Source organism: Danio aesculapii, chromosome 23 (genome assembly GCF_903798145.1).
Source record: "Danio aesculapii chromosome 23, fDanAes4.1, whole genome shotgun sequence".
Taxonomy (NCBI): Eukaryota; Metazoa; Chordata; class Actinopteri; order Cypriniformes; family Danionidae; genus Danio; species Danio aesculapii.
The window spans coordinates 713,150-727,197 of NC_079457.1; the positions used below are offsets into that span (position 1 = coordinate 713,150).

Here is a 14,048-nt window from a genome sequence, read left to right on the forward strand (position 1 = left end):
ATTATTTAAGCTCTTAAGGCTTGAGGTGTTTATTTACATGCATTTTTTATTTCTCTTTGCTATTTGGGCGTATTGGAAACTAATTAGAATAAAAACCTAAGGATCATCTGTTGATATGATGCACTTGTAGAGATAAATGATGTTCATATATGTGGACTCGTGGTCTAAATTGACATAAAACACTTTTTCCTGACTGTTTTTTAATGCATATTTAACATAGAATTTTTTTTGAAAATGTTTTGATTATCAGAGAGTAAAAACAATTTTTTTTTCGCATTTTGGACAGCTAAAAATAGTGTTTGGGACATTTGATATGCTGCAGAACAGTTGCAGGATGACACTGAATGTCTGTATCAAAATATAAAACATTCAAAGTATTTTAAACAGCCACTTAAGAGCTCAAATGTGCTGTCCAAATGCAATACTCACTGTATAAATGCCTCAATAATGATGTCCACAAACATGCAGGTACGGTTATATTCTCATTTTTTTCTATTGGCAGTGAAAACCTTCAGATATTCTGATCCTGGCGTTTTGGTGACTGTCGCTTTAAATGCAAATGAGATTGTGTTCTTTTCAGAAGAGGGCGGAGCTACATCATCATAGTGACAGATGTGAAGCAGCAGTGTGTGTGTTGTCAGTGCTGGTCAGGTGTGCATGTGTGCTTCAGTGTGAGTGTGTGTTCATGCTTCTGTCAGTCTATGTCGCTCCTGTCGCTGCTTCATCTAAAACTCCACATCTAGAATCCTCTTAGTCTATGCTGTACAGTATTTTCTCTGCAGCTCCAAAACGGAGTCAATGTTTTACTGCGTCGGCCTGTTTGTGTCTCAAAGACCATCAGAAGCACTGCGAGAGCCTCAGACTTCGACCTGTCTGCTGTTTTTGTGAGACTGTGTGTGTTTTTCTTATGTAACTGCAGATGTAGATTAACCCCGCAGTCAACCGTTCATTGGTTTGCTAATGATGACCCTCTGTAGGGCTGTCGTCAGGTCTGGGTTCTGTAGAAGAGCATTTATGCGTTGCATTTGCACACAAACAAACACTAATTAAACCTCATAACTGGTGCAATAACAAATACAATTATTCAAATGCAATAATTTTAATTATTTACTAAATAATTTACCTGAATAATGTAAAAAGATGATAATAATAGATTTAAAACCATGATGGATAGATGGACAATGGAGGGATAGAGGGATGGATGAACAATGGAGGGATGAATGGATGGATGAAGAATGGAGGGATGATTGATAGGTAGATGGACAATGGAAGGATGGATGGATGGATGGATGGATGGATGGATGGATGGATAAATAAACAATGAAGACATGGATGGATAGATAAATAATGAAGGGATGGATGAAAAATGGAGGGATGGATTGATGGATGCACAGAAAAATGAACAATAGAGGGATGGATAGATAGATGAATACTGGAGGGATGGATGAATGATATATAGATAATTAAATAAACAATAGAGGGATTAATAGATTAATAAATGAATGATGGATGGATGGATAGATAGATGAACAATGGAGGGATGGATGGATGGATAGATGAATACATGAATGATGGATAGATGAACAATGTAGGGATGGAGGGAGGAATGGACAATTAAGTGAACAATTGAGGGATGAATGGGTGGATAAATGAATGATGGATGGATAGATGGATGGATAGATAAATGAACAATGGTGGGGTTGGATGGATAGATGAACAATGGAGGGATGATGAATAATGGATGGATGAACATTGGTGGGATGGTTGGAATGATGGATGGACTGACAGATGGGTGGGTGGATTGATGGATAGATGAATGAATGAAGAGTGGGTGGATGGACAAACAGATTGCTAGATTGAGAGAAATTAATGGATGGATGAATGAACTATGGGTGGAAAGACGGATAGATAGATAGATAGATAGATAGATAGATAGATAGATGGATGGATGGATGGATGGATGGATGGATGGATGGATGGATGGATGGATGGATGGATGGATGGATGGATGGATGGATGGATGGATGGATGGATGGATGGATGGATGGATGGATGGATGGATGGATGGATAGATAGATGGATAGATAGATAGATAGATAGATAGATAGATAGATAGATAGATAGATAGATAGATAGATAGATAGATAGATAGATAGATAGATAGATAGATAGATAGATAGATAGATAGATAGATGGACAGATGAATGGACAGATGATGGATAGATGATGGATAGATGGATATATTTGTTTTAGTGTGTGTAAATCAGCTGGTTTAACCCTGTAGGGTGAACAGTAATCTGATCTGTGTGTGTGAATGAGTGTGTGTGTGTGTGGTGAATCCATCATCTGCAGGAAACAGTAATGAGGTGAATGTGGAGATTAACTGTAACGAGGATCTGCTCTAACATTAGACACCGCCGGATTACAGAGACACAAGAGTTAAACACCACTGAAGAGTATATGTGTGTGTGTGTGTGTGCGTGCGTGCGTGCGTGCGTGTGTGTAGCATGATAACTAGTGTTTGAGCATTGCATTATGAGTAAGGTGACTTAAATAATCAGATTACTTTTCTCCAGTGATTAGTGAACTAACACATCTTTTACTTTTTCAAAAAGTCAGCCGCAGATTACAGGAATCAGAAACAAAGAGACATTTATTTACTCTGTTACTTTTATTGAAAGTAGTCCGTTACGTAACTTTTGCATAGTTTTTTTTTATCTAGGCTTGATTTGATTTTTAGTGTAATAATAATAATATAATAATTCCTCACATTAATATCGCGCGTTTCTGGACACTCAAAGCGCTTTACACATTGGGGGGAATCTCCTCATCCAGCACCAGTGTGCAGCATCCACCTGGATGAGGCGACAGCAGCCATGTTGCGCCAGACCGCACACCAGCTGATTGGTGGAGAGGAGACAGAGTGATGCAGCCAGTTATGATATGGGGATGATTAGGAGTCCATGATGGACAGAGGCCAGTGGGCAGATTTGGCCAGGATGCTGGGGTTAAACCCCTTCTCTTTTACCAAGGACATCCTGGGATTATTAATGAGCACAGAGAGTCAGGAGCTCGGTTTAACATCTCATTAGGACCCATACAGACCACAGGTTGAGGGTGCTCTGGTTTCAGTCCAAACACATGCGGTATAGGGGAATTGATGAACTAAATTGGCTGTAGTGTATGAGTGTGTGTGCGTGTGAAAGAATGTGTATGGGTGTTTCCCAGTACTGGGTTGCAGCTGGAAGGGCATCCGCTGTGTAAAACATATGCTGGAATAGTTGGTAGTTCATTCTGCTGTGGTGACCCCTGATGAATAAAGTGTGTATACGCAGAGCCTTCATTCACCTGCTCAGATGTGTGTTAGCAGTGCAGTTTGAGCTCATTGTGTTATATAAGTTTGTTTTGTCCCAGAGGAGCAGATTAACAGCGAATGACAACATAAATAACGACTTCAAAACAGCTGCAATATTACAGAGGAGTCCTACGAGCTACTGCTTATGTACAGTTTAATGCATTATAATAAGTTGCTTTGGGTGAAAATGTCCACCAATATTGAGTTACATTCATTTGTTTAGAGCTATGTTAAAAATGTCCATTTATAATAATGTTTTACTGTAGATTATATGTTTTAGGACAGTTTTAAGGCGAAAGGGAGCAATGTGAGGGCTTTTACTAATGTTCCTGCAGTGCTTTTCATTTGGGTCATTATTTTGGTTTATTTTAAAAAGCCATTACTTTAATTCAGATGGATGTTTGTGTACTTTAGCAAGGCAGGAAGTTGGGAAATAACAGAAAATGCAGGCTCGGTTTTATCAGTAAACAGTCAGAAACACATCGCTTTCACAATTTGAAGGATTTTTTTTGTTATTGTTGTTATTACTGCAAAAAGGAGCATCATTTAAGATAATTTTACAACTAATTATTATTAAAAAGCAGTCTGCTTCCCTTTTTTGTATTATTATTATTAATATTTTCAACATTATTACATTTAATATTTCTAGTTCAGTGCTCAAAATATCATCTCAACCATTCATTCATTTTCCTTCAGCTTAGTCCTTTATTTATTAGGGGTCGCCACAGCGGAATGAACCGCCAACTATTCCAGCATCTGTTTTATGCAACCCAGTACTGGGAAACACCCATTCACACTCATTCACACACACGCACACACTCATACACTACGTCCAATTTAGTTACTCTATAGCAGAGTTTCCCAACCCTGTTCCTGAAGGCACGCCAACAGTACACATTTTCATCCTCTCCCTAATCAAACACACCTGAATCAACTCATCAGAACATTAGAAGAGACTCCAAAACCTGAAGTTAATGGGTCAGATGAGGGAGACATCCAAAACATGAACTGTTGGTGTGCCTCCAGAAACAGGGTTGGGAAACACTGCTCTATAGCACATGTGTTCGGAAACCAGAGCACCCGGAGGAAACCCACGTCAACACAGGGAGAACATGTAAACTCCACACAGAAACACCAACTGACCCAGCCGAGGCTCGAACCAGAGACCTTCTTGCTGTGAAGCGATTGTGCTACCCACTGCGCCACCGTGACACCCCTATTTAAAACGTTAACGGATTCCTTTTTCCCCTAATAATAAAAGATGTAATAAATTTGTATTCTAAAACTAAGTATCGTCATGAAGCATTACTATCATTTAGCTTGTATAAATCTCTTTCAAATTAGACACTTATGACGTATTTTGTGGTCCAGGGTCACGTACATATAATATATCACCCTCAGAATAAACCATGGCTTTTTAAAATTGCATTAACAACAAAGCAATTACAAAGCATATAAAACAGACAAATACTTATAGCACAAACCGTACAGAAATGACACTGAGATTTGACTTTAGTCCATCTTCTGCTTTATTCCGTCATCTAGTGGTGATGGGAGCCACTGCACACTGACTTCAGTATAGATAACTCTACCTATCCCACCGCAGCTGTATCCCTTCTAGCAACAACCATATTTGGACGCCGCTCAGTAATTGATGAACTTCCGGCCCCGAGTCACAGATGACATCAATAAATTAAAAGATAACCGAGAAAACATTTCGACAAAACACGCAGAATTACACCAACCATGAAAACAAACCAGCACAAACAGCACATCCACTTCAGATGACTCCAGAGTTCCCCTTTAGAACTGAAACAGCTGATAACAGCAATGGCATGTAGAAAGAACAACAGCACACGACAGGTTTCCACTAGCCTTGACAAATAAAATAATGTAATGTCAAATAAATTCATGAATGCATCAATATAAACATACATGTATAAATAATCAGGATAGATGGATAAATAAATAAATAAATCTAGGGTGGTTTAGTGGTTAGCACTGTGGCCTCGCAGCAAAAAGGATGCAGGTTCGAGTCCCGGCTGGGTCAGTTGGTGTTTCTTTGTGGAGTTTGAATAAATCTAACAATAGAAAATTTTGTAATATTGTATTTTCTAATTCTTTGAATGTATTATTATTTTCTGCATGTATTTCTCATTTATATTTTATTAATTTGTTTGTTTTAAATGCATTTTTATATTAATTTATTATTAAATTTATTAAATGTGTTTAATTATGTATTCATCCATTTTTGTTTGGACTTATTTTTCAGTCTGTAGCGTTGAAATAAGCTCTTCTTGCAGGTTTGTTTTAATTTATGTTTGTTTAATCAATTGTAATCAATTACTGATTACATTTAGATGACTTTTGCACCAACCCTTATTTGATGTCACACATATTGAAGCAGGATATATAATGTGCAGTTTTGACAGATTGAAATAAAACAATATACTCATTTATTATTGACAACAACTGCCTCAACAGCTTCTGTTTAAAGAGCAACAATAGACAGTTACTATTTGCAATTGTGTGTAATAATGTAATCCATAATAAAGTAACTGTTGTCTGATTATGAGTAGTTTAAAAAGTAGTTTACTCTAATTAAAGTACTTGATTTTTGGAATCTGATTATAATCCTGTTGACATTATAATCCCTTCAATCCACTCTGGAAATGAACACACATTCCTGCAGTAATGTAATAGATGTTTATTTATATATAAGACATTCTTTAAATGTTTTCACATACCCACATACTGTAGTAATTTATAGTAAATACTATAGTGTTTTTGACCCATGCGATAGTATACTTAAATCTGCTATATTAATCCTATAGCTGCTAGGGTAACACAGCAATTGTAGTAATTAATCTGTTGTGGTGATTCTATAGTTGCTATGGCAACGAGATTATAGTAATTGATCTGTTGTGTGGACTCTATAGTTGCTATGGCAACAACAACTGTAGTAATTGACCTGTTTTGGTGATTTTATAGTTGCTATGGTAACATAACAACTAAAGTAATTAATTGGTTGTGATGATTCTATAGTTGCTATGGTAACAACAACTATAGTAATTGACCTGTTGTGGTTTTTCTATAGTTGTTATGGTAACACAACAACTAAAGTAATTAATCAGTTGTGGTGATTTTATAGTTGCTATGGTAACAACAACTTTAGTAATTGATCTGTTGTGATGATTCTATAGTTGCTATGGTAACAACAACTAGTTATTAAACTGTTGTGATTCTATAGTTGCTATGGTAACAACAACTAAAGTAATTAATCGCTTGTGGTGATTCTATAGTTGCTATGGTAACAACAACTATAGTAAAAGATCCGTTGTGATGATTCTATAGTTGCTATGGTAACAACAACTATAGTAATTAAACTGTTGTTGTAATTTTATAGTTGCTATGGTAACAACAACTAAGGTAATTAATCGCTTGTGGTGATTCATTAGTTGCTATGGTAACAACAACTATAGTAAAAGTTCTGTTGTGCTGATTCTATAGTTGCTATGGTAACAATTACTATAGTAATTAAACTGTTGTTGTGATTTTATAGTTGCTATGGTAACAACAACTAAAGTAATTAATCAGTTGTGTTGATTCTATAGTTGCTATGGTAACGCAACAATTATTGTAATTAATCCTTTGCGGTGATTATATAGTTGCTACTGTAACAACTACTATAGTAAAAGTTTTTTTGTAACTTGATGAGAGCAGAGCATATTTTTGTGCTGTCCATGAATTAAACATGTCAGTCGTTTACACTTTCTTAAGCATGTCTTTTCACCTCAGATGAAGAAAGTGTTTAATATGAATTATTGAAGAATCTTTGGCACTTTATGAATTATATAAATAAAGGCACATTGTGCTGAAGCTGATGGAGCTCTTGTGAACCTAAAAACACTAAAACCACATCTGCATTGTGGGTTCAAAATGAAATAGTCATATCTGTAATAACGATGTAAGCTTTCAATAGTATGAAAAAATATGATAACAGCATGAAAACTAATACTAGTACCTGTAAATATTGCAGTGCTTTTGAGCCATACTATACTAAAATTCATCTGTTGTGGTGATTCTACAGTTGCTATGGTAACACAACAACATTCATATACTATATTTCATATGGGATATCAAGGCTTTTTAAATTATGATTGTGTGTGTTTATATGAATTTGAAGCACATGAAGAGAAAACAATATTGTATGGTGATTAGCAAGCTAACTTATGTTTCCTGAAGCAGAACAGCTGCTGAAATATTCTCAAAACTACATAAAATATACATGTTTAATAAGTTATAATAAATAGTTATTGACGTGATTAAAATGGCGAATTGAACGTTATGAAGGGAAAGTACTGTGGTGATTAGCAAGCTAACTTATCTGAAGCAGAGTATATTTACACAACAGCTGCTGAAATATCTTATATTACCAACCTATAATAAAAATGTACATGTTTAATAAGTTATTATAAATAGTTGAGGTGTTTAAATGAGTGTTATGAAGAGAAAACCACCCTGTGGTGATTAGCAAGATGTATTCTGTGTTGTATAATATTTACACAACAGCTGCTGAAACATTCTTTAACTAGATCATAAAAATATAATGTTTAATGTATAATAAATACTCACATTGACGTGTTTAAAATGGCGAATTGAGTGTTGTGAAGATAACACTTGTGTGGTGATTAGCAAGCTGTTTTCTGAAGCCATAGCTATATTTACACAACAGCTGCTAAAATATCTCTAATTACCACTGTATAATAAAAAAATATACATGTATAATAATTTATAATAGTTAGCGAATGTGTAGATTAGCAAGCTGTTTTCTGAAGCAGAGCCGTAGTACATTACACAACAGCTGCTGAAATATATTTTTTAATTACAACTATATAACAAAATCCATTTTAATAAGTTAGTTATGTAATAAATAATTAATACTGACAAGTAAAAAATTACGAATTAAGTGTAAACGCTAGTTAGTCTTTCAAGGCAGCATCTACAGCCATGTCACGCATAATACAATGAATCACATTACAATACAAACAAATCTACCTTAAATGTAAACTCTTTACAGCTGAGGGGATGAACAAACTTTAAAACATTGTTAAAACTTTAAAACACTGTACTAATAGGAGTTCTTTACCGAACAACAGAAGGCTGTTATCCAGAGTGTCGTGACTATCTGTTTCCTAAAAGCGGTATTTTCGCCTGCTAGACACGCCGGTCCCATGGTGTAATGGTTAGCACTCTGGACTTTGAATCCAGCGATCCGAGTTCAAATCTCGGTGGGACCTCGTCCTTTTCCGATGATTACAACCGAGAATTATAAAAATACACACAACTAATAGCGCTAAATAACACCTCCGATGTGGTTGTTTCATAAAAACCCATAAATGAAGTATTAAAATATAATGATGAATTGTCAGGAAGTGGGAAAGCAATGCAAACTATGTCTGCAATGCACTGTAATAAATACCAAGCTGACTGCATTGAAGAAAATAAACAGAAGCACGGAGAAACATCAATTAATCAAAGAGCAAATTAAATTAGTGGAAGGAAAAGGTTGTTTTTGTCTCTCTATTTGCGTAGTCTGACTTATTCACTATGAACATCTGCACTTTTCAGGTAATTAAATGAAAAATTCCTCCTGGAGAAGAGCTACAATAAGATGAAATGAATAAACGCTGCAGAGACGCTGAGTATTGGTGGAAAATAAATGTGGTTATATAAATGAAACCTAAAAATACACCTGCAGAGGAGAACATTCTGTATTGGCTCTGTTGGGTTATCAGGAACACTGTGCACTGCTTTAGAAAGGTTAATTTAGCCACCTAAAAATAACTACAGACAAATATTGTTTTGTTTTAATGCAAGTATTTTATTGAGTTTCAATATGTTTGTTACACAAATGTAGTGATATTAAAATATTAAGTCAAAATGGAATGCTTTGTTCTTATCAGCAAAAGTGACATGACATTGATTACATGCTTTAACACACAATAAGAAAAACTCCCATCAAAGGGCTTACAAAGCATGACATATACAAGTGCTTACATAACAGAATATATACAACATCACATCTTTATACAAACAAAAAGGCAGGTTATTAATTTCCTGCGCAAATTTTCCAGCGATCGCTGAAGGATGTGTACAGTACACCTGCATTGCTATATGGCATTCATTAGCATATCCAAAATGATCATTCCCAAAATACTCTGATGCTAACTTCATTATTGCTCTGTGGAATCAGCTCTTCAATAGCAAATCAGCATGACCGGGGTTCTTATAAACAATTAAATGCATTGTAATGTCACTTAACCGCACAGGACATTTAATGAATATCATTTATTAGGGGAGAAGCTACTGATGAAAGGGAGAAGCTGGTGATGAAAGGAAAGAGCTACTGTTAAAGGGTAGTAGCTGCTTTTGATGGAGGGGAGCTACTGATGAAGAGGAGGAGCTAACAATAAAGAGGTGAATGGGAGGAGCTCGTAATGAAGGGAAGAGAGGAGCTGCTGATGAAGGGTGAAGGGGAGGAGCTACTGATAAATGGGAGAAGCTACCGATTAAGGGAAGGAGCTGCTTATGATGGGCAGGAGCTATTGAAGAAAGGAAGGAGCTACAAATGAATGGTGAAGGGGAGGAGCTGGTTATGAAGGGGAGGAGCGATGATGAAAGAGAGGGGCTACTGATCAATGAGGAGCAACTACTTTCACTAGTTTGTCTTCTATGCATCAGCTGCTGAATGTCATTTGCCATCCACTGAGAAATGGTTTGAATTTCCGGTTAATAAAAAATATCAGTGTTTAATTTGGGAAGACACCAAACTCACACAGTGTTTAAGTGCATGGTGTATAACAGGACGCAACGATTGCTTCAGTTCAAACTGAAATAGAAATCTGTGGTCAGTTTACACTAAATCCATCATTCTAGACCAATGTTTACAAGTGTTTAAAGTACAAAAGACAACAAAACACATGTATTAATGCACATGAAAAACTTTGTATAATAATTTACACTAAATACTATAGTGTTTTACAACCATACTATAGTAAAGTGCACAGCTCTTCATATACACACTCATCTGTCACTCCACTGTTCTTGACTGTTTGGTGCCATCTATAGTGAACTGATGAATTAATAAATATTGTTGTATAATTTAGTTTTTACTACTGTAAAACACAAGTACTGGGCATATATAAAAAAGTAGTTGTGTTACCATAGCAACTGTAGAATCCCCTCAACAGATTAATAACTATAGTAGTTGTGTTACCGTAGCAACTATAGAATCCCCACAACAGATTAATTACTATAGTAGTTGTGTTACCATAGCAACTATAGAATCCCAACAGATTAATTACTATAGTAGTTGTGTTACCATAGCAACTATAGAATCCCAACAGATTAATTACTATAGTAGTTGTGTTACTGTAGCAACTATAGAATCCCCACAACAGATCATTTACTATAGTAGTTGTTACCATAACAACAATAGGTTCACCACAACAGATTAATAACTATAGTAGTTGTTACCATAGTAACTATAGAATCCCAAAAGATCAATTACTATAGTAGTTGTGTTACCATAGCAACTATAGAATCCCCACAACTGATCAATTACTATAGTAGTTGTGTTACCATAGCAGCTGTAGAATCACCACAACTGATCAATTACTATAGTAGTTGTGTTACCATAACAACAATAGACTCACCACAATAAATCAATTACTATAGTAGGTGTTACCATAGCAACCATAGAATCCCCACAACAGATTATTCTGAGTGTTTTACTATAGAATAGTATAAAACACTGTAGTATTTACAATTTTCTCAACAAAGCTAATAAATACGTGTGCGTGATGGGACGGTGTGGTGTGTTGCGTTGTTTTGCGTTTCTTTTTTTATATCTCAGACGTCTGAAGTGTTTCGCAGTTGTCCGACTCTTGTCTGTCGTAGCGTGTGCCGTTGCTCTGTCCGTTGAGTGTGTGTGTGTCAGCGTTTGTTTTCTGCTCTGCGCTGTTGCATGGTTCGAGGTTGATGGTGACGCGGCTGGTCTCGGTGATGGAGGAGTTAGTATGGTAGTTACAGTGAGAGTCGGTGGTCACCAGACGCCGCCGCTTCCACTGACTGCGATACTGCGCTAATTTACGCCGGAGCGCCGACTGCACCTACAGGACCAAAACACCTGTCAGATACTATCATAGTGCTTTTATTGCTTTTCTTCACAACTAACATACTGTTTCTGCATAGTATATATTGCCTACTGAGAAATAGTTTGCACACCATACTGTTGTTAAATAGCTATATGCAACAATTTTGTACAGCAGCATTTGAAGGTGTGCAATAAGAATTGTTAGCATATTGTTTACTGCATAGTATGCACTTTAAATAGCATGTGTATAGTATTTACTGCATAGTATAAACTGCACACTACATACTAGTAAATATTTAGCACACTGCCTACAACAATTAAATAACACTTAAGATAATATCCAATGAGATTTTGTTTTAGAATTTTCAATATAAAATGTACAGCATACTTCAGACAACATTTGAACAAGAAATCTTACATACTTGCATACTACAATGCATACTTGTTTTTAAACGTTTAGCACAATTAGCATGCTGTTTTCTCCATAGTATATACTGCATTCTGCATACAAAAACAGTTTGCGCACTGGACACTATTATTAAACAATAATATATAACATCCCAACAATTTTTAGTTGTCTTGTTCTGCATACTTAAAAAAGCAATTGAAAGTATGCGCAGAAAGAAATGCTAGTACACTGTATAATGCACACTGCATACTAAGATGTATTTAGCACACAGCACACTATTATTAAATAGCATGAAACAAATGTTTAGCACACTAGAACAGATTTTTATGTATAGTATATACTGCATATCAATTTTTCTGATTTTAAAATAACATTTAAAATAAAAATGCAATGAGAAATATTTCATGCACTAGTGTACTGTATTCTGGTTTTTGCATAATGTGTACTGCATACTAATTCGATTTATTTAAAAACATTTTAATACAAAGTGTAACAAGAAATCTTTAGTGCTCTTATTTCTGCAATTCATTTGAAACAATACGCAATATTAAATGCACACAGATTTCTGCTTAGTATATATTGAATATTCAAGACTTTTATTTTAAAATGGCATCACAAGCCACATTTCCTGTTCTGTAAATAATACTGGCTTCAAAATTGTTTTAAACTAAATCTTTCTACGCAAATATAAACAGTGCATTGTCTTATGTGTAGTATGTACTGCATACTGCTTTCAAATGATGTTTAACAATAAAAATATGAAGCAAGAAACATTTTTCTGTAAATTCTATAGTGCATACTGCATACTAAGTTGATTTTTAAATAGCCTTTTACAACAATGTATAACAAGGACCTTTTAGCGCACGTTTTTTTTTTGCAGCTTTAATACAATTTGATACAATATGCAACTTTTAATGCAATGTTTTCTGCTTAGTATATACTGAATACTCAAGACTTTTATTTTAAAATAGCATTTGAAACCAAATTTTCAATGCACCAACGTTCAACATATAATACTGCATTTAAAATAGTTTTTAAGTAAAATCTTCTATACGCAAACAAACATTTGCTTTAAATGCTGTTTAACAATGAAGAAATACAGCATACTGCATACTAATTGACATTCTTGAATAGTCTTTAATGGAAATACTCAATAAATCACTATGATATGTCTTAATTTAAGCATTTAGGATCTTGTTCTTATCTAAAACAGAGTAATATACACAGTTTAAGCACTGCATACAGCTTTTTGTAGAGGATATTTTTCAACCTCTGTGGATTATCCTCATCTAAAAGTGCTTTAATGAAGATTAATGAGATTAATTAATGAGGTTTATTAGTTATATAAGAAGTGTTACCTCTCCATTACAGAAGCAGAAGATTACAGCCACCAGGAGACCCTGCAGAGAGGCATAAACACACTCAATAGCACACACTGTACCGCAGCATTTTTACTGTCCACAAACAATTACAACTGTTCTGTTATTTAAATATAAATAAATATAAATAAATTGATTGTATTTCAGTTAGATTTAATTTTATTTCGGCTTGTTGCCAAGAGAAGATTTCAAGGAGCACTGTAAAAATATCTGTAAATGAAGTTTTCCATGTTTTTATTTTATTTTCGCCTGTTTATTTCTGCATTATGGGAGCTTGATCTATCGTCCAACAACTTTTAACCTTGAAAAAGTGACCTATATGAATCAAAACTGCAAAAATGTAGACATAAACACATGTGAGTTCTGCATCTCAAGTGAAAGTGAAAGAAAACAGTCAACAGATAAACAGATGCATGTACTGTATAATGTGCTCGTCTTAATGACCTCATGTTTATTAATGTGCTGGCCCTTTAAGGAATAATTCACCCCAAAATGTATATTCTGTCAAAGTTTGCTCAGCCTGATGATGTCTCTATTCTGTTTTTCTTTCTTGTGTTAACACATTTTACCTCTTAATCTCAACAGGGAAACAATCAAGAACGCATGATTCATATGATTCAGAATCTACTATCCTCTAACCCTGACACTAGTCATCTGATATCCAGCTTTGTTCATGCCTTTGATGCAGCAATATGCACTAAGCACATTGAGACAGCTTGGGCTATGGGAGTAGTGGCGGATGAGCTC

At 35.2% G+C, this 14,048-nt stretch overlaps 1 protein-coding gene and 1 non-coding gene across 2 annotated transcripts in view; one reads left to right on the forward strand and one right to left on the reverse strand.

The window, feature by feature from the left end:
• The first annotated feature begins 8,583 nt into the window (after window positions 1-8,583).
• On the forward strand, window positions 8,584-8,655 carry trnaq-uug (transfer RNA glutamine (anticodon UUG)). The gene has a single exon. It is a non-coding gene; the product is annotated as a tRNA-Gln (tRNA).
• Window positions 8,656-11,104: 2,449 nt separating this feature from the next.
• The window catches only part of calcrl2 (calcitonin receptor-like 2), a 42,128-nt gene continuing 39,184 nt past the window's right edge, over window positions 11,105-14,048 (reverse strand). The window contains exons 12-13 of the mRNA XM_056449321.1: window positions 13,281-13,322; window positions 11,105-11,529 (exon numbers count right to left, since the gene is read on the reverse strand). Coding sequence (XP_056305296.1) covers window positions 11,263-11,529; window positions 13,281-13,322 — 309 coding nt within the window. The 3' untranslated portion in view covers window positions 11,105-11,262. The remainder of the gene's footprint in view (window positions 11,530-13,280; window positions 13,323-14,048) is intronic.